The sequence below is a fragment of the Carcharodon carcharias genome, chromosome 11, assembly GCF_017639515.1.
Source record: "Carcharodon carcharias isolate sCarCar2 chromosome 11, sCarCar2.pri, whole genome shotgun sequence".
NCBI lineage: Eukaryota > Metazoa > Chordata > Chondrichthyes > Lamniformes > Lamnidae > Carcharodon > Carcharodon carcharias.
In genome coordinates this window covers 14,042,399-14,064,503 of record NC_054477.1, presented here as the reverse complement: position 1 = coordinate 14,064,503, position 22,105 = coordinate 14,042,399, and the positions used below count along the sequence as shown (strand labels likewise).

Genomic DNA, 22,105 nt, shown 5'->3' with positions numbered 1-22,105 from the left:
ACAGAGGCGGCAAATTTTTCATCCAAAATCCCAATTAGAAAAAGCATTTAAAATCAATTACATCGCAACGTGGAATAGGAACATGAGTAGGCTATTCAATATCGCCATTCAATTAGATATTGTGTCAGTCGCAGCTCAGTGCTCAGCATTCTCGCTTCTGAGTCAGAAGGCCATGGATTCATGGTCCCACTCCAGAGACTTCAGCACATCATATATTCTGTCACTCTGGTCCAGTACTGAGGGAGTGCTGCACTGTCAGGGGCACCGTCTTTTGAATGTTGCCCTGTCTGTTTTTTTTCAAGTGGGCATAAAAGATCCAATGGCACTAATTCGAAGAAAAATGGGAAGATTTCACTGGTGTCATGGGCGATAGTTATCCTTCAATCGGCATCACTAATACTGTTTATATGTTCTTAACACATTGCTGTTTGTGAGATCATGCTATGTAAAAATTGGCTGCCGTGTTTCCTACATTAAAACAGTGATTGCATCTTAAGCGTATTTTATTGGTTGTAAAGAACTTTGGGATGTAATGTGATTGTTAAAGAAGCTGTTTAAATCTTTCTTTCTATTGCATCCTCTCTGAAATACAGCTTAACTTCATTTATTCTGCCATTGCTCCATATTGCTTGACACCCAGTCAAAAAAAACTATTTATCTTGGTCCTGAAACCTCTAATTGCCTCCCAGTGTCAATAACCTTTCGCAGGAGGGAGTTCCAAATTTCTACCACCCGTTGTGTAAAAAAGTGGTTTCCGATATCACCCCTGAAAAGCCTAGCTCTAATTTTAAAGTCATGTCCCCTTGTTTTGGGATCTCCCGCTATTGGAAATAAACTGTCCATCTTAATGCAGACTTTAATTTCATATTATCGCAAAAGTAACAGGCGAAGTCGTACGGGTTGTCACATTACTGGAGGCTTCTACAATAAAATGCCTCAACAGAGGTAATCTTTTATTCAAAGGTTACCCTTGAGCGCACTCACTAGCTGCTGTAATTTGTCACTGTCAGAAAGGGCTCAGCAGCAAGAGAAACGTTCACCGTACTGATCGACTGACTAGCAGGGAACAATACCTCAAGGCAGCCGAGGTTTTAGCAAGACCTTCAGACCCTATCCCTTTCTCACTCAGCAAGTCTGCTTAGCTACATTCTCAGTAAAATCACTCAACCCCATCTCTCTTAGAAACACAAGAATATTGCAACAGCTTGTGTTTATGAACTGCCTTTAACATAGTAAAACTTTCCAAGGCTCTTCACAGCAGCACTCTCAAAGAAAATGCGACACCGACCCACATAAGGCAATATTCAGGCAGATATGACCAAAATGCTACGTTTGAAGGGGTAGGTCTTATAGGAGGAAAGGGAGGCGGAGAGTCAGAGAGATTTAGGGAGAGAATACCAGAGTCTGGGGCCTCAGCAGCTGAAGACAACAATTGTAGAGCGATTAAAAATGGGGATGTGCAAGGGGCCAGAATTGGAGGGGCACGGAGAATTATTGGGCAGGACAACGAGATCTGGAGGTACACTTTCCACTCTATAGCAATCAGGAATGGCTGTTGCCTCTTTACCATATGGGCGCTGATACTAACACCATCACACAGCCTAAGATCAAGAACCTCAGCACAAGCTCACTCTTCATTTTAAAAAGAGAATGTCTTAGATTTCATGCTAAGCTGAGAAGTACACAGCTTGGCTCCTGTAGCCGTTAACAAAAAGACATGGACTGACTATTTTTTTTCTTATTATTACTTTCTTACATTAACTTTATAAATCAGTTAAGCCAGGAAGATCCCAGGTTTTGATTCCCAGTTAGAGTCAGCGTCATAACGGCACAAAATGAGGCCATTCGGCCCATCAAGCCCAAGCCAGCTCTCTGCAGAGCAATCCAGTCAGACCCATGAACCCTGTAAGTTTATTTCTCCCAAGTGCCTATCCAATTTCTTTGTGAAATTATTCATCGTCCCCGCTTCCAACATCCTTGTACGTAGCAAGGTCATTACCACTCACTGCTTAAAAAAGTTGTGCCTCACATTCCCTGCATCTCTTAAATCTGTGTCCCCTAGTCCTTGCACTGGCAACTAATGGAAACAGTTTTTCTTTGCTTCCCTCATCTCAGCCTTTCATGATCTTGTACACCTCTCTCAAATCTCCAATCTCCTTTACTCCAAGGAGAACAACTCCACCTTCTCCAACCTATCGTTTTAGCTAAATTCCCTCATCCCTGGAACCATGCTGGTAAACCTCTTCTGCACCCTCTCAAGGACCCTAACATCCTTTCTAAAGTGGGGTGACCAGTATACGTTTGCTGGCAACAGCCAAGATGGCAGTAATAGCCTCAGTATTTCAGGACAAGGTAAGAGAGAAGCTAGTCAAGTTTCTTGGGCTGGATTTTACGGGGCGCCCTAGAATTCTGCTCGGGAGCACACTCACGATAAAGCTGGCTTCCCTGCAGTCATTTGACACTTGGTGGAGCATTAATTGGCTCAGGGCGAGACTTCTGTTCCCATCTGGGGAGGAAGTCCCGCCTCAGAGAGCTGCTAGCCATTCCCATTGGCCGACAGCTCTGTAGTGCCAGCAGCACCATGTTCGAGCGATGGCCACTGCTGGAACTACAGCCAGTGCTTGAAGAAGATGTTATGGATACCCGGGGTTTGAGAGGCCGGGGTGAGGGAGTGTTGAGTGGGAGGGTTTGGCCTTGTTTTGGGGGGGGGTGGGCATCCTATGGGTGTAGGGGACCTCCAAGCTAAAGCTGACGGGCTACCGCTTGGCATGGGCCTCCTGCTGCTGGATAAAATAGCAGGGTGGTGGAATGAGGCCCTTAAGTGGCAACTCGCCCACCACACACACACCACCCCCCCATCCCCAATAAGATTGGAGACAGGTCCGAGGCGAGTCGGTAGACAGTGGGCAGGCTGCATGCTGCATTTTATGAGCCCCCATGCCTTCAGACCTGCTGGCAGCAGAGTGTAAAATTCAGCCCCCTCATTCCTAATTTTGTCTCTGACATCCCCAGTTTCCAGTAGGGGCAATGTTCACATCAAATAAGACCTGGAAGATACACATCTGAAGCAAATCCTCACCTGTTTTATTTTATTCATTTATGGGATGTGGGCGTCGCTGGCTAGGCCCACCATTTATTGCTCATCGTGCTCAACACAACCATCTCAAGGGCAATTAGGGATAGGCAATAAATGCTGGTGTAGCCAGTGATGCCCATCCCATAAATGAAAAAAAAAGAGGCGTAGGGATTGGAGGAGGCCCTTCAGCCCACCACCAACTAATTGCTGATCTGTAACTTAACTCCACCTACCTCCATTGGTACCTAAACCTTAATGCACTTGCCTAACAAGAATCCATCATTCTCAGATCTGTTTAGAAAATTTCAGTTGACCCTCAACCTCAGCAGCTTTTCTGGGGGTGGGGGGGGAAGGCAAGCTCCAGATTTCCACTACCCATTGTGCAAAGAAGTGCTTCCTGACACCTGTAATTTTAAGTTTATGCTCTGGAATTTAGAAGGTTAAGTGGTGATTTAGCGGACGTTTTCAAGCTATTAAGGGGGACAGACAGAGATAAACTATTTCCGCTGGTGGGGAAGCCGAGGACTAGGGGGTGTGGTCGAAAAGTTACAGCCAGACCTTTCAGGAGTGAAATTAGAAAACACTTCTTCACACAGGAATGCTGGAAGTTTGGAACCCTCTTCCGCAAACAAACTATTGATGCTAAACAATCATTTTAATTCTGATTTTGATATATGTTTGTTATCCAAAGGCATTAAAGGATATGGGGCAAAGGCAGGTATAGGGAGTTAGGTTCCTGATCAGCCATGATCTCACTGAAGACGGAACAGGCTCAAGGGGCTGAATGGCCCCTTTTGTCCTGGACCCTCTTCTCCCGATCACCATAGGTATGGTTTTCATCTCTATGATATACTTTATCTTAAACATCTCACTTAGATCATCACTTAATCTTCTACATCCAAAGGATACAATCCTAATCTATGCAACCTGCCAACACTTGCTGTCTAGACTCACAAACAAACAATGACAATCTTGGCAAAGGATCAGAGCGTGATTGAAACCATCCTGTGGAATAAGTCAGTCCCTTTATTAGAATATAGAAAAAGGAAGCACTTTGAGCAATCGGTGCCAAGCTGAATAATTCCTCTCAAGTCTGAAGTTCAATGGTCTCACCAGCATTAAACTTTTATTAAACGTCAGAGAAGCAGGTAACAATATAATAAAAGGAAGGTTACAGTTTAAGTGTAATTACTTTTAGCAATTTGACTTTTAAAAGGATTGCAGATAGCAAGGCTTCCTGGTGTACAAAGGAAAGCTGCTAAGATATGTTGAGGCAGCACACAGCAATTTTACAATGCAGACAGGCTCTTTACAAGACTGGCCTTGGAAATAATGGAAGATGTGTAATAAACAGACGCATTATAAATGTATTGTTAAAAGGAGGGCAATTTATTAGTGGAAGAGCCCTAAAAGGATACATCTTCATTCAGGGACCACAATACATCAAATTATCTTTTGAGCACCAAAACCCAGGCTGGTGTTCCAGTATGGGACTGAGGGAGTCCTGCATTGTCAGAGGTGCCATCTTTTGGGTGAGATGTTAAAGCAAAGCCCCATCTGCCCTCTCGGATGGGCGTAAAAGATCCCATGGCACCATTCTGAAGAAGGTCAGGAGACTTATTCCCAGTACCCCGTCAATATTTATCCCTCAACTAACATCACAAAAGAGGATCATCTAGCCATTATCACATTGCAATGCATGGGAGCTTGCTGTGCACGAATTGCCTGTCACATTTTCCACATTGCAACAGTGGCTGCACTTCAAAAGTGCCTCATTGGCTGTAAAGGACCTTGGAGTGTCCTGAGATCATGAAATGCACCTATATAAATGCAAGTCTTTCTCCTTTCTTTTCCTGTGCTCACTTATAAGCAACTAAGGTGTCACTCATGCTAATAAGGATCGTTGAGCTAGATGGATGTCAAGAAGTATTGTCAAGAAGTATTCCTTTACCAAGTGGCTTATCAGCAGCTGCAATGGGCTGTTGGGAAGAGGGGTTAAGGCTCAGCAAAGAAACGTCTATATGTTATCATTAAGGGTGTTAAGAGTTGGATGATGCACCAAATGGGGCCTTCTCCATCTGTACCTATCATAGTTACAACAACTTGCATTTATCTAGCTGCTTTAATGTTGTAAGATCTTCCAAGGCGCACCACAGGAGTGTTAAACAATATTTGGCACTGACCCACATAAGGAGCTATTAGGACTGGCGATCAAAAACTTGGTCAGAGGAGGTTTTAAGGGTGACTGTCCCGACGTCAACCCTCACGTGTGCAATCATCAGGTCGGCGGGCACGAGCGGTATCAGAGGCGCATCTGCCATCAATTGAGAGGCTACTTAAGGCCATTAAAAACCCAACTGAACCTGATTTTAAATTGCCCGCGCGATTTCACACTCGTCACACGGGCAAAACAGGCAGGCAGGCAGCCCAGGTTTTGCAAAACGTCATCCAAGGGCGGGATAAAAAGGGTCAGCAGCATTGCCAGTGTGAGTAGTGAGGAGTTTAGGAGAGAGTTTGCTGCTGGTTGCTTATTTGAACTTGAGCTTCATTCTTAGCATTTCTAGGCTTCATTTCAGGACTCATTCGTGTCTCCAAGGCCCCCGGAGGATTTTGACCATGTGGGTCCTTCCAGGTATCAGATAGCCTATGTTAATCTGGTAATGGGGATTGTGGTCTCCGCTGGTGGCACCTCCTCTGAGGAGGAAGAGAGGGGCAGAAGGGAGAGGAGGGCAGGTGTCCCAATGCAGCGTCCAGTGGAGCGACCTGTGGGAGGAGAGGCGCAGGCACAAGGGGCCCAGGGCCAGCATGTGGACCAAGGCAGAAAGGGCCACAGAAGATGCCACTATCCTGCTGCCAGGGTTTACAGCAAAGTTGCAGCTACCTCAATATGTCCAAGGTGCAATGCTGAAGGAAGCTCCATCTCTCCAGGGAGACAGTGACCTCCATTTGTCAGATGATTGGACCTGAGATCACCTCCAACTGTGTGGGTGGAAACCCCATGCCAGTGGCTCCGAAGGTCACAGTGGCCTTTAACTTCTATGCCTCCGGATCTTTCCAGGGGTCAGTGGAGGATCTTTGTGGAGTGTCCCAAGCAGCTGTCCACAGTTGCTTAAGCTGGTGACAGAAGTTCTGTTCAGGCAGGTAGACATTTTTTCATTTCCATAGGGGCGAGGCCAGCCAGGCTGAGCGAGCCAGAAGCTTTGCAGCGATTGGTGGGTTCCCCCGCATCCAGGGTGCGATCGACTGTGCACGTGGCCATCAAGGCACCAGCAGGTCAGCAGGGTGCCTTCATCAACAGGAAGGAATTCCACTCAATAAACGCCCAGATAGTGTGTGACCACAGGACACAGATTCTGCAAGCCTGTGCATGGTACCCTGGCAGCTCCCATGATGCTTATATCCTGAGACGCTCCAGGTGCCAAGGCTCTTCAGTGCTCCAGCCCGACTGGATGGATGGCTGCTGGGTGACAAGGGCTATCCATTGAAAAAGTGGCTTATGACACCTCTCCGCCATCCTAGAACAGAAGCAGAGCAGCGTTACAATACGAGTCATGCCTCCACATAGGCAACAATAGAGAGGACAATAGGTCTTCTGAACATGCACATCCGATGGCTGGACTGTTCAGGGGGAGCACTAAAGTACTCCCCAGAGCACGTGTCACTGATAGTGGTTGCATGCTGTGCTCTCCCACAATCTGGCACTGGCAAGGGCGGGCTCACTAGAGAAAGAGGACGTTGACGCAGCTCCACAGGCCACAGAGGATGAATCCAGTAGTGAGTCAGAAGAGGACCACAGTGAGGAGAACGCTGAGGGCATGGAGGCAGATCCTTCAGGGAGGCAGAGACACCTTGATTCAACGCTCCTTCACCTAGGCTGCCAAAGATCTGCTTCCACCTCATGCCTGGGGTGTTGCCTCCATCCCAGATGTCTAAAGTGACCCTTTCATTTGAACTCAAAGTGCACTCAGTGCCTGTGCAATAAAGTTTAGAGACACTCACATCCAGCATTACATACTGGCGTACCCTGCACCTAAAAAATACAAAGGTGAAGCATACTCAGGACATTACAACAAAAACAAAATTTATCTCATTTTGACAATCCAAAAAAATTATCATATTCTCTGGTCTTCATTCCGAGGCCAGTAAACATAAACAAAATGTTATGCGGCAGAAGATCACCTGTGACCAGTCCCTTTTGTGTTCACGGTGCCTTAAACTTAAGATTGTGAGTGCTACGTCTTGGTGCCAGCAACTGCACCCTCGCTGGCAGTGGCATTGGAGACAGCCAGCTGACTGTGCTGTCTTGTTGGCCCTGATTACCTTGGCAGTTGTCCTCTGGCCAATGGAACCCTCCCTCCCTCCGCCTGGGAGGGAGCGGCCAGTGCCATGGCTGGCATCTCCCCAGTCATCGCAGGCTCATCAGATTCCATGGTCACTGGCAGAGGGGCAAAGGAGCTGCTGTCGTCATCCAGGTCGCCCTGAGGAGCCCGCAGAGACGACAAGCAGCTTGTGCACCAGTGAAGTCGCTCTGAACCTCCCTGCTCGCCATTGATGGAAGAGCATCTAGCTGGGATACTGGGTGCCTCATCCATCTCCCACACTGGCAGTGACCACCTGAAGTTATTGCCTGTGTGAGGGCTTGCAGGTCCGAGCGCAACCTCAGGAACCCCTGATTCTGTTCCTGGAGCTGCCTCTCCATGAGAGTCGCTGCTCTCTCAATGGAGGACACCGTGCACTCGGCCATGAGAGTTAATGCAGTGCTCATGCTCTGCAGGGACTCCTCCACAACAGAGACCATGGCACACGTGTCCTCAAGGATCTCCACCAAATCCTCCCACTGGACATCTAGTATCTGCCACCTAATGGACGACTCCAGAGGTTCATCATCTGCCTTCGACTCCACACATCGTCCTGGTCCTGACTCACGGCACCCTGAGAACTCTCTGCCTCCGCCAATCCTCAAGAAAGTATGAAGTGCCATCACCGCTGTGCTCTGACATTCTAGCTGAGGGTCTAGCACCCACTGAGGTGCTGCGCTGGTGACTGGTTCAGAAAGCAGGTGGGGCGCAGGTACATGTGAAGCCTAGCAGTCCTCTGGCATCAGGGGTCCCTCTTCCAGAATCCAGTTTTGAGGCTCCCATCAATGATGAGACTACAGAAGAATGTTTGCACCATCTGAAACTCTCATCTCAGTGCACCACACCCTTACCCTTCGCCTGACACCCCAGCCTCTCCGGCCAGTTGACCAATGTGCATGGCGTCTCTCCAGCTCCAAGGCGCTCTGCTCAAATCTGGATAGGATCAGGTTTGGGGGGCCTCTGTCTGTCTGCAAACTTTCAGTGTTGTTATGGGTCATCTTCACCTGAAAGGACAGAAGAGCATGGATTAGTCCACTCTCTACCTGCTAGCGCCACACAGCCTAGCCAGCTTCGCCTGAGGAACACCTCACAGGGCACATCCAAGTTGTGGCCCTCAAGCTGCAAGGCACTCAGTCCAAGCAGCCAGGGCTCACCCCCTTGGCCATCTCTGGCATCATTGACAGTTGGCACTCAGATTCTAACACCCCTGAACTCCACGAGAGCCAGCCAGCCCTTAACACTTCACCGCACTGATCCATGCCAACACAGTACTCACCCTGTCAGAGCGCAGGTCATTAAACCTTTTGCGGCACTGCACCCAGGTGCACCACACAACCTCGTGGCTGCTGACCTGCGCTGCCACCTCCCCCCAGGCTCTTTTTGTTAGGTGCGGTGGCCTCCTCCTTCCACCTCCGGGGACAAGGGTGTCTCTCCTGGCAGCCACGTCCTGCAGGAGGAATGGGAGGCACTCGTCCGAAATCCGGGTGGGGGGGGGGGGGGCCCAAGTGCCCATCCGACCTGCATTTCCGCCTGGTGTCTCCAGCCGCAATTGATGTTATAACTTCAGTGTTCAGAACGCTGCAAATATGTTCTTCCCTGGGAGCTGCCTGTGCTATTTTTAAACCAGACACTGGGTCGCCATTGGACCGGCCAGCTGATGGGCCCCCTGCCCCCACCTGCTCCTTCCCGAGCACTGGGAAGACACTTTTCACGCTGGGTGGGCCTTAGTTGGCCAGCCAGTGAGAAATCGCGGGCGGTGACCTGGTTCCCAACCTGTCGATCACGCCCACCCGCCATGGGTAAAACTCAGGCCTTGGAGTTAGGCTGCAGATCAACCAGGATCTCATTGAAGGTGGAATAGGCTCAAAGGTTAAACAGCCTACTCCTGTTCCTACATAACTCTCACCTATTAGGCAGAAGGTTTTGGTCTCCAACAATTGATTACATCATCCAGAGTGACCATCGAATGTAGTGCTGCATCGTCATTAGTCCAGTCTTTTGGGTGAGGAATTAAAGTGACTACCTGTTCAGTATAAGTAAAAGATCTCATGGTGCTATTTGAAGGGAGTGCTCCTGATACCCTGTTCAACATTTATCCCTCCATCACACAATCAGGACAGGGTGCCTTGGCCATTCCATTGCTCTTTGTGAGGCCATGTTTTGGGCAAATAGGCCAGTAACAAAAAAAAAAGAGGCAGGAATCTTGTCTAAATCCTCCCAGGAAAAGAAACAGACAAGAAAATGACATCTGCAAGCACATTAAAAAATAAATCAAGGGGCAGCACTAAGGAATCCGACTGAAGAAATCTCATCCGCCGTACATTCATTTTATTGCGGCATCGATGCAGAATTACAATGCAGCATAAAAAAATTACACCAGATCATGAAGTCATACGCAGTCAACAGCTCAAAAATAGATTTTGCTTTTGAGTTGAAATTACTTAAATCACATTTAGCATTTTGAGAGTTGATGTCTTCATTATCATTTTGGATCATGTTAAAGCGGAGATACCCGGGTGTGGAACTGAGAGGGCCATTACCAGCAAAGATGCAGGTAGATTCAGAAGGTACTTGCTGTGTGCAATTAACAGCTTTGTGCCATGGCAACAATCAGAAATGATGGTGGTGGTGGTGATGGTGGGTGGAGGGGGTAGTTATAATTGTCCTTACTGTTTTTTTTTTAAAAAGAGCCCGACCACTATCCATTTGGGTAGGACATAGCACTCTTGCCTTTAAGTCAGTAGATTATGGGTTCAAATCCCGCTCCAGGACGTGGGTGCAACAATGGTGAAAGAGCTTTTGGAACCACAGGGCCAAAGTTACCTGTTCCTCCCAAGCACTTACCACATGTCACGTCTCAAATTACTCACACACTGTATCCCATTTTATTTTCTGATAGAAATCTGTCTACTTTACGTCTAAATGAATTAATGTTATCTTTTTTCACCATCTCCCTTGGGAGCCGATTCCACAGATCGACTTCACTAACTGAACTATTGCTTCCACAGATTAGTTTTGAATTCACCCTCCTTGAAGTGCAGGCCACGTCCTCTGGTTCTACTGTCCTGGCCATAGTCTATGGATCTCATCCTTTCAGAATCCAACATATAGCAATCATAGCAACTCTCAACTTTCTCTTTTCTGGTGAGAACATGCCAATTTACACAATCACTCCTCATAATCCATACCTTCAATCGTTCTGTTTCCTCCTTTTTTGTATCCACTCAATAGCTGATTTTTGTACTGTGATAACCAGAACTTCACACAATACTCTTAAGTGCGGTCACACCAATAATTCCTAAAGCAGTGGGGCAACCTCACAATTTCACCTCAATATTAATCTTTTAACATATCCAAATTTTACTCACTACTGCATTAGTTCCAATTATTGTCAATCAGATCACTCTCATTTTCCACACATTTAACCAATAGTGGGGGTCTTGTGGTGCAGTGGGTCGCATCCCTGCCTCTAAGCCAGAAGCTCCAGGTTCAAGTCCCATCCCAGGACTTGATGGCCAAGGAAGACATGCTTGTAACGCCACCAAACAGGTTGAGCATCAACTTGTAAATCTTTCCAACACACAACGGCAGGCAGTAAGAGCAGAAGAGATTGCTGGTCAGCCATGTGATGGAAAGAAACTGAAGCCTCCACCGTTACTATCCATAGCTCCAGACTACAACGAGCATACCAAGCTGGTTGGCTCAGTTGGCCAGATCAGATTGCTGCCAACAGCATGGGGTGGATTCGGGATCTGCCTCCTTGCCCAACCTGTAGTGGAAATCATGGCACTGTTGATCAGACCTGCCTTCAGGCAGAGAACTGAAGAAGAACTAATAGACCCTTCCTGGACTTTTTGTTCCCCATTTGAATTACTTTGCATTTCTCTACATTGAATTTCATCTGCCATCTGTCTTTTCAATTCCCAAGTATATTCAAAACCTCCTGTAGCTTATACTGTTCAGCTTTCGAGTCTATCGCCACTTTGTAACTGGAAATTAACACTAAATCCTCCAATTCATCAATGACCAACCCAGCTGTGATGTCAGTCCCGAAGGAGAATTTTAAATGAGTATTTTATTGGTGAATCAACAAGGGGCTGTCAGCACTGGGAACCTGAGTCAGTGTTTATATCAAGTACTCACAGGTCAGGTACAACACAGGTTGAAGACAAGGGCCTTGAATTTTCGACTGGCCACCCAGGCATGTTATGCAACAACAACTTCTGTGTCTATTGCACCTTTAAGATAGAAACTGCCCCATTTCATCTCCATTAAGTACAATGGAAAGGTAAATTTGGAGGTTTCTATAATGAGCTATGCTCCGCTCTTCCGGTTTTATGCCCAGTCGACAAGATGAAAATCTACCTCAAGACATAATTTCCTATACATTGCCCCAACAGTACCCTTTAACCGTAACCTCAGAAAAGCATGACATTTCCAATTTCCACTAAGAAATGGACTAATATCGCCCAATCTCGATTAAGTATAGAATTCTTGTAGGCGAAGTAAAGTCTTTCATCTGTGTGTGGGCAGTATCACAGCATAGATCCTAGAGTTAAAAGTACATTGTTCTAATAATGATAATCAGTTTTAAATCTGACACTAACAACTGCACCGGCTGATTTAATCTCTGCATTTTCATTCATAGTTGGAGCTCAATGAGTCTCTTTTGGTACTATCACATATCTCACTGCTTTCCTCGCTAATTTTAAAGTAAGCACACGATGGCAAGGTTAGAAGCATCTTGGAAAAAATATTTAAGCAATTACAATGTGTATTTTCAGCAGGGTGGAAATATAGGCTTATAACAAGGTTGCTTTAAACAATATCTTATAACTAAAGGCCACTTTGTTTTAAAAGATAGGAGAAAATGGTCTCCAAAACACCCAAAAAAATCTCAAAACCCCATTGAATAAGAACAAGAGTTTGACTTATTCAGTCTTAATATTCTACTTTTGTCGATGTATGATACAGTGTTCAGACAGAAAAAAAGCCTAGTAAAATTAAGGCAGCTATTCAAAATAGCCTTTATTCTGTAGAAATGTCACAGCATCGTTGAAGCCCTTGTGATACAGAGACTCCATCGTCGTTTGGCCCGGTGGAAACAGCGCCTGACTGAGCCTCACGAAATTTGCAATGGACAGCTGTAGTTCAAATAGGGGAGGATGGTGAGAAGGAGAGAAAGCAAAAAAAAGGGAGGAGTTATTAAGAGAACATACAATGTCAAAATGCGGTGCTGTACCTTTTGAATTGTTTCCCTGTTTATTAAAATAAACAACCCTAATAGGAAGCTAATCTTACACAATCAAAAGGTTGCGTACAAGGAATGGAACGTTTGCACTCAATAATAAAGACAGAATAATTCACATAAAAAGGGGAATAGAATTAGGAGGTTTGGTGGGGGGGGGGGGGGTGTGTTTACAAACTGCTGGCTATTCGGCCCATTGTCTCTGTGCTGGCTCTCTGGAGGAGTAAAGTACCCAATATCAGGCCCTTGCCTATACCCCATACTCATGGACATTCTTCCTTTTCAGTTAACAATCTAATTCTCTCTTAAATGCCTCAATTGAACCTGCCTCGATCAAACTCTCAGGCAGTGCATTCCAGATTCTAACCACTCAAATCGGTGCCCTTTGGTTCTCAATCCTTCCACCAATGGGAACAATTTCTCCCTATCTAGTCTGTCCAAATCCCTCATAATTTTGAACACCTCCATCAAATCTCTTCTCAACTTTCTCTTCCCCCAGGATAATAGTCCCAGCTTCTCTAATCCTTCTACATGTCTGAAGTTCCTCATCCCTGGAACTATTCCCCTGAATCTTTTCTGCACCCTCTCTAATGTTTTCACATCCTTCCCAGAACTAGTTGCAATGCTCCCATTGAGACCAAACTAGTATTTTATGTAGATTTAACATAACTTCCTTGCTTTTGTACTCTATATGTCAGCTGATAAAGCCTAGGATGCTGTATGCTTTATTAACCACATTCTCAACCTGCCATCTTCAATGATTTGTGCACATATACGCCCAGATCCCTCTGCTCCTGCACCCTCTTTAGAATTGTACCCTTTATTTTATATTGGAAATAAATGAGTTTGGGGGGGGGGGCACTGGAGCAAATTAACAAATGCCGATGGTGTGGCCTGAACCAGGGCTTTAAAGTGAAAGGGTTTGCTGGATCCAGTAGTTTCACGAAGCAGGACCAACACATGCAGTCAGGAACTCCAAGAGTTTCAACAGAATTTTTCACACTCGGTTGGTTCATAAGAAACGGGAGAAGGAGTAGGCATATGGCTCCTTGAGCCTGTTCTGCCATTTGATTGGATCGTAACTGATCTACCCCAAATCCCTACATAGCTTAGTGTCCAAAAATCTATCGGTCTCAGGTGTGAACATCACTGGGCATCCACAGCTCTCTGGGGCGGAGAGTTCCAAAGATTCATGATCCTGAGTGAAGAAATTTCTCTTTGTCTCAGTCCAAAATGGCTGACATCAATTTTATAAAGGTGGTCTAAAACAGGTGTTAGGCCTACCATGTGTGTAAATACGGCCTTTACTCTTGTTTTAGGTAGCCACCAACGATGCCTCAAAAAAAAAAGAGCCTGGCCCAATATTAGGCTGGACATCTGTCAGGCATTGTTTGGTAACCAGATGTTGGTCCCCAAACTGACCTGGTCATGCCTGTTTTCTGACCAATTTATATCTCTTAACCTCTATGGCAAATGAGAATAAATTGTGATATTAAGGTCAGACCTGAGTCTGCAGTAAAGCAAAGCGAACCTTCGTCCTCCGCACAGTCTCACTTTGCTTTTATATGGTGTCAAATCAGGGCCCAATTCTATATTCAGGTCACAGCCAGGTCAACAATTGCATCACTGGTGCAGAAATATTGCAGTGTAAACAATCTTTGTAAAACCGCACTAAAAACATCCAGATACTTAAACAATGGAAAATATTTAAATCAGCATTTTTCAAGTATTTTAAGTATTTGACCAGCGAACACACTTTGAAAAGAACTTACAATAAAGTCCTGCTTTGCAATCGTGACATACAAATTGCTTTGAGATTTGTCTTGAGGGCAGATATCCAATTTTCCACTGAAAGGTGAAACAGTCATGGTCCGTCCAGTGGATAAGATTGGAAGCCTGTTTGTTAACCCACCATCAATCCAAGTCTAACAAAAAACAGCAAGGTTTTAGAATGAGTCCCTTGTTCACAAGATCAGAATGAGTAAGACAGAATTAATAAATCCTGTGTATATACAATTACAAAACTCTTACCTCATCTGATTTTTCTTTTAAAAATCACTTATCCTGTTCCTGTCACCACTCTGAAATTGTCCCCATTTTATTTATGACATCAGCACCACCAGTGTTTAAAGTGAACTTTACTGTAGCAACGAAAGCCAGACTTGTATTTATAAAATGCCTTTCATGACCTCAGGACATCCCAAAGTGTTTTACAACCAATGATGTACTTTTGAATTACATCAGTGACAACAGTATTTTACTGAATGTTGCAATGTAGGGAATGCGGCAACCAACCTGCGCAGAGCAAGGTCCCACAAATACTAGTGAGATGATAAGCTGTTTTAGTGATGTTGCTTGAAGAATAAACGTTTGCCAGGGTACCATTGCTTTTCTTTGAAATAGTGCCATGGAATCTTTTATGTCCACCTAAGGGGGGCAGACGAGGTCTCAGTTTGGACAGCATCTCCAACAGTGCTGTATTTCTTCAGTGCTGCACAGGAGTGTCAGCCTAGATTTTTTGCTTAGGTCTCTGGAGTTCAATATAGAGCTTTCTGACTCTGAAACAAGAATGCCCCCACTGAACCAGGGCTGACACCTGGTAATAGGAAAGACTGGCAGGGAGAGGAGAAAAATTGGTAGGACAATGCATTGGAACTATTGTCCCTTCAGCTGTAGGACTAGGTTGTAAATCCACCTCAAACTCATGTGATGACTGCCTTTGCTCTATCCATAGCAGGAGTGATGTACAAAATGAACTTAGGCAGCCCCAAGCATTTCAAGTCTCCAGCACACTACCACTCGCATTCTAGGAACATCAGAAGGTGGGGAGGCGATGGTGCAGTGATATTGTCACTGGACTAGTAACCCAGAGACCCAGGATAATGCTCTGGGGCCTGGGGTTCGAATCCTGCTACACATTTGAATTCAACAAAAATCTGGAATTAAAAAGTCTAATGATGACAATGACTAATGAATGTAGTTTAGGGCCGGAAATATGCTGTCCTTACCTGGTCTGGCCTACATGTGACTCCAGACCCACAGCAATGTGATTGACTCTTAAATACCCTCTGAACTAGGGCGACTAGGGATGGATAATAAATGCTGATGGATAATAAATATTGGCCTAGCCAGTGACGCCCACATCCCATGAACGAATAATAAAAAAATAGAAAAGAAAGGGCCTGTTCCACCATTAAGTTAGATCATGACTGAGCTTAACTTCATTCTACCACCTCTGCCTCATAATTCACTGACACTTATCTTAGTTAACAAATATCTATCCACCTCAATATTGAAAGCATTAAATCCTTTTAAAACTTTAAATATCTTGATCAGGTCACCCTTCAATCCTCAATGCCCAATAGAACACAAGTAAAATTTATGCATAACCCTCAAGTTCTGGTATCATTCTGCACTGAATCTGCACTACACCCTCTCCAAGGCTAATAGCCCCTTCCTTAAAATTGAACAAAGTTTGCTGCCGATGTTCCTAACAGAGAACTCCATCACTGTGCCAGTGCAATACTGCACTGCATCATGGTATCAATACAATACCATGCTCCATCACTAAACCAGAATACCAGGCTCTATCACATATACCAGTACAATATAGTATTTCTATATGTGTGATGGAGCTCTGTAAAGAGCTCCATCACTGTTCAGAGCTCCATTACTGTACCAACACTAAACTGAGCTCCATCACCTCACTGGGTTGCTATCAACGCGATACACTACTCTATCAATACAATACAGCTTTATGCCACTACCAAAACAACACTCCTTTCTTTTTAGGCAGTCCCTGGGGATCGAGGATGACCTGCTTCCACTCTGGTTTAATGGGTTCTGAGATGGCTGATAAGTCCAATGTGTGGTCTGCAGACTCTGCCACATGTGAGGCATGAAAGGTCAGGTAGATGAGTTGTTTGGAGGTTTGTGCGCTCTCTCCAATGCCATGCCTTGACTTCGCCTCTGTACGTTCCTGACAAATGTGTTCCAAATACATCTTTGGTCAGTCACAGGCAAGGAGTTCCCATGAGCTGGCAGGAATGTTTGACCTCTTCAGGGATGCTTCAGGTCGGACATCCTTAAAGCGTTTTTGCAGCAGAATCTCCTTTATCGCTATGAATGTAATAATGTGCTCCACTGCTATCAATGTAATACTGTACTCCTGGGTCATGGAAGGGTACAAATCAAAATCTGCCATCGTTCCCTTTTCTGGTTACTCCTGTTGGAAACTGCATGCGCTGACATTGTGCGGGTAGGTTCAGGCTGCTCAGTGATGCAAATTAGTCACCCAACATTCACTGTATACTCTCATCATAGAATGGTTGCACACAGGAGACCATTCAGCTAGCCAGCTCTCTGCAATAACTCAGCTATGTCCCATTCCCTCACCTTTGCCCTGTAGCCCTGCAATGTTTTTCAGATAATGATCAGCTTCCTTTCTGAAGGCCTCGATTGAACCTGCCTCCACCGGACTCTGAGGCAGTACATTCCAAATCCTAACCACTCAACGTGTAAAGAAATGTTTCCTTATGTCCTCTTTGCTTCTTTTGCCAATTAGCTTAAATCAGTGTCCACTGGTTCTCAATCCTCTTACCAATAGGAACAGTTTCTCCCTTTCTATTCTGTCCAAGCTCCTCATGATTTTGAACACTTCTATCAAATCCCCTCTCAACCTTCTCTTCTCCGAGGAATGATTTGTGCACATATGCCCGAGTCCCTCTGCTCCTTCATCCTCTTGTATTCTTTTGTACCATTTATTTTACACTGCCTCTCCTTGTTCTTCTACCAAAATGTATCACTCCACACTTCTCTACGTAAAATTTCATCTGCCACTTGTCCACCCATTCCACCAGCCTGTCTATGTCCTCCTTACAGTTCACAATGCTTCCAAGCATTGTCATTTGCAAATTTTGAAATTGTGTCCTGTAGTCGAGTCCAGGTCATTCATGTATATCAAGAAAAGCAGAGTTCCTAACCACAACTCCTGGGGAACCCCACTATTAATCTTCCCCCAGTCTGAAAAACAACCATTCACTACTGCTCTGTTTCTTGTCACTCATGCAATTTCGTCTCCATGTTGCTACAGTCCATTTTATTCCATGGGCTCTAACTTTGTTTACAAGTCTGTTATGTGGCACTTTAGCCACTGCCTTTTGGGAGTCTGTGTACACCACATCAATCCTCTGTTATCTCACTGAAAAAACTGAAGCAAGTTAGTTAAACACGATTTGCCCTTAACAAATCCATGCTGACTTTCCTTAATTAATCTACATTAGTCCAAGTGACTGTTAATTCTGTTCTGAATTATCAATATTAAAAGCTTTCCCACCACCAAGGGTAAACCGGCAGGCCCATGGTTGCTGGGCTTGACCTCACTCTGTTTTTAGAACAATGGAACCATAGGAAATTATGCATATGACATAACAATAGCTAGTACCTTTCATGAGAGCGAAAATTGGAAGAGAAAAAGAAAAAAAGTAACCTAAAATGTGAATCTGACACAGTTAATACCCTAATCCCAACACTAGTGTTAAATTGTACAGCAAAAAAAGCGTTCTGGGTTTCAATCATACCACCTTACGCTTTCGAATCTATTTTAATAATATTCTACCACACACTCATTCCGGAACAATAGTTTACTTTCCAGTAAAGAATCTTGACATCAGTGTGAATAAGCTTTGGGTGTCAAGTGAAGACAATAAATAGTTACTTTTGGCTTCACATCTAAAGTTGATGATTACTAACCTAAAACCTAGGATGTAGCGAAGGTTCATGACTTGGGAGCAGTTACTGATACTATGTTTTAATCTCTCTCTTTATTCAGTCGATTTCTTTCTCCCTTTACAATTTGTTTTGCATAATCTGTGCCAATGATTTGAGAAGCTAACCATACCAAGAGCTCAAATCACTATCCAAGACCATATCATTCCAGTTCCCCAACAGTCTGCTTATGCCCCCACCTCACCTCATCATTCTTTCATTGCTCCCCAAGAGAGAATTCGCAAATACTCTCCTTAATTGCCTCTGCTTTTCAGATATTTCAGCTAAGATCTGGCTTCAAGTATCCTTTTGCCAGGCACCATCAGTTTGTCTCTCTGCAATTTAATTTCAAAGTCCTTGTCCTCATCTTTACACCCCAACCTAACCCACGAATCTCCCCAGCCACATGTCAAATTTTATCGGATTCCTCTCCTATGAAGCATATTGGGACGGTTTACTATGTTATAGAGATCATTTCAATGCAAGTTGTTGTATGGAGATCTTGGAATGTTTTTCCCATTAGTATTTTGTGAGTGTCGGCGACAAATCTGCGGCATAATTTTGAGTTCAAGGGTAGCCTTCTCCACTGCGACACACTGAACGTGTTGCACGCACATTTCCACTACCCCAGCTGGTGCTGGAGAACCCTGTTGTGCCTCCATCTGCTCCATCGCTGTTACAGACAAGAAATACCTGGTGGTGGCATAGCGGATTTGACACAGCTCCTATCGCATAAACCACAATCACAAAACTGAATGGTGATGGCACCGTAACTATTTGTTCACGTTGTGACCTGCAGTGTACCATATTCATGCCATGTGGTCTCTTTCAAATAAAACAATGGAAATCTTGCAATGATATTTTTGGGAAATTTGAAGCACACAGCTGCATGAGGTGCAGCTTAGTGCTGTTAGTCGATGTGCTATTCTGCTAGTTAACTCAGACTTGGAGGTGTACTAGCAACCCAAGCAATGAAACAATGATTGGGGAGGGCAATAACATACGCATATGTGTAGTGTCCAGTTCATGACCAGTTGACATTACAAAACTAGAGAAAATGAATTGGAAGAAAAAAAATAATGATAGGGTCCTTTCTCTTACCCTTTCCCTTCTTTTAGGATTTGATAGCGCAAATAAGGAGAAACTGTTGTCTCTAGCAGGAGCGTCAGTGACCAGAGGATACAGATTTAAGGTGATTAGCAAAAGAAGCAGAGGTGGGTTAAGGAGAATTTTTTTTTTACACAATGAGTTGTTATGATGTGGAATAAGATCATAAGAAATAGGAGCAGGAGTAGGCGATTTGGCCCCTCGAGCCTGCTCCACCATTCAATAAGGTCATGGCTGCCTGAAAGGGTGGCAGAAGCAGAATCAGTGGTAACTTTCAAAAGAGAATTGTAAAAATACTTGAAAAGGGAAAAATCTGCGACACTATGGGGATAAAGATGCGAAGGACTAATTGGATACAGTAGTTCTTTCAAAGAAAAAGAAAATGACTTGCAAGTGCTTTTCACAACCACCAGATGTCTCAAAAACGTTTTACAGCCAATGAAGCAGTTCTGAAGTGGTGTCACTTTTTGAGCATGGGAAACACCGCAGCCAATTTGGACACTGCAAGCTTCCACAAATAGCAATGTGATAATGACCAGATAATCTGATTTTGAGAAGTTGATTGAGTGATAAATATTAGCTAGATCTCCAATATTCTTCTCTGAAATGGTGCCTTGGGTTTTTTTTTATGTCCAGTGGGAGGTCAGTAGGGGTCTTGAGTTAAATTCTCATTAAAAAGACAGTACGTCCGGCAGTGCAGCGCTCCCTCAGTACTGGACTGTCAGCCTTGATTTTTGTGCTAAAGTCCTGGAGTAGAGCTTGAACCCAGAACCTTGTGACTAAGAGGCGAGAGGGCTACCAATTGAACCATGGCTGCCACAAAACTATTGTCAGCTCAATATGATACGAACATGCAACCTTCTGGATACAAGATGAGTCGAATGGCCTCCTTCTGTTCTGTATGGTTCTATGGTTCTCTGCACAAGGAGAAAGCATTTTTATGTTCTGAAAAGCAGAGTAATTCATTAAGCATCATGATGGGCTTGAATAAAAACAAAAAAACTGCGGATGCTGGAAATCCAAAACAAAAACAGAATTACCTGGAAAAACTCAGCAGGTCTGGCAGCATCGGCGGAGAAGAAAAAAGTTGACGTTTCGAGTCCTCATGACCCTTCGACAGAACTTGAGTTCGAGTCCAAGAAAGAGTTGAAATATAAGCTGGTTTAAGGTGTGTGTGTGGGGGGCGGAGAGATAGAGAGAGAGAGAGAGGTGGAGGGGTGAGGGGGGTGTGGTTGTAGGGACAAACAAGCAGTGATAGCAAACACCAGGAGGGAAATGGAAAGCGAGGAAGGTGAGCAAGGCAACAGAGAGATACGGAAATCTTGTCGCAGAGAGGAACAGAACTTCTTCAAGGAGGTACGCATTTCTTGAAGAGCAGTGGCAGTCAATTAAACACAGAGATAAAAACAAAAAAACTGCGGATGCTGGAAATCCAAAACAAAAACAGAATTACCTGGAAAAACTCAGCAGGTCTGTCCCTACAACCACACCACCCCCCCCCCCACCTCTCTCTCTCTCTATCTCTCCACCCCCCACACACACACCTTAAACCAGCTTATATTTCAACTCTTTCTTGGACTCGAACTCAAGTTCTGTCGAAGGGTCATGAGGACTCGAAACGTCAACTCTTTTCTTCTCCGCCGATGCTGCCAGACCTGCTGAGTTTTTCCAGGTAATTCTGTTTTTGTTTTGGATTTCCAGCATCCGCAGTTTTTTTGTTTTTATCTCTGTGTTTAATTGACTGCCACTGCGCTTCAAGAAATGCCTACCTCCTTGAAGAAGTTCTGTTCCTCTCTGCGACAAGATTTCCGTATCTCTCTGTTGCCTTGCTCACCTTCCTTGCTTTCCATTTCCCTCCTGATGTTTGCTATCACTGCTTGTTTGTCTCTACAACCACACCCCCCCCCACCCCTCCACCTCTCTCTCTCTCTATCTCTCCGCCCCCCACATACACACCTTAAACCAGCTTATATTTCAACTCTTTCTTGGACTCGAACTCAAGTTCTGTCGAAGGGTCATGAGGACTCGAAACGTCAACTCTTTTCTTCTCCGCCGATGCTGCCAGACCTGCTGAGTTTTTCCAGGTAATTCTGTTTTTGTTTTGGATTTCCAGCATCCGCAGTTTTTTTGTTTTTATCTCTGTGTTTAATTGACTGCCACTGCTCTTCAAGAAATGCCTACCTCCTTGAAGAAGTTCTGTTCCTCTCTGCGACAAGATTTCTGTATCTCTCTGTTGCCTTGCTCACCTTCCTTGCTTTCCATTTCCCTCCTGGTGTTTGCTATCACTGCTTGTTTGTCCCTACAACCAAACCCCCCCCCCTCCACCTCTCTCTCTATCTCTCCGCCCCCCACACACACACACCTTAAACCAGCTTATATTTCAACACTTTCTTGGACTCGAACTCAAGTTCTGTCGAAGGGTCATGAGGACTCGAAATGTCAACTCTTTTCTTCTCCGCCAATGCTGCCAGACCTGCTGAGTTTTTCCAGGTAATTCTGTTTTTGTTTTATGATGGGCTTGAAGCCCATTATAATTTTCTTATTTGTGAG

The 22,105-nt window shown here is 44.8% G+C and overlaps 1 protein-coding gene across 4 annotated transcripts in view; it reads right to left on the bottom strand.

Annotated features, from left to right (window-relative positions):
• pnpla4 (patatin-like phospholipase domain containing 4) overlaps positions 1-22,105 on the bottom strand; it is an 85,603-nt gene that overhangs the window by 30,133 nt on the left and 33,365 nt on the right. For 3 of the 4 annotated variants that reach the window (XM_041198956.1, XM_041198955.1, XM_041198958.1), the window contains exons 6-7: positions 14,455-14,607; positions 9,748-12,578 (exon numbers count right to left, since the gene is read on the bottom strand). In XM_041198956.1, the coding sequence (XP_041054890.1) occupies positions 12,447-12,578; positions 14,455-14,607 (285 nt within the window). In that variant the 3' untranslated portion in view covers positions 9,748-12,446. Of the gene's footprint in view, positions 1-9,747; positions 12,579-14,454; positions 14,608-22,105 lie in introns of those variants that run through there. The other variant, XM_041198957.1, reaches the window with a different exon arrangement.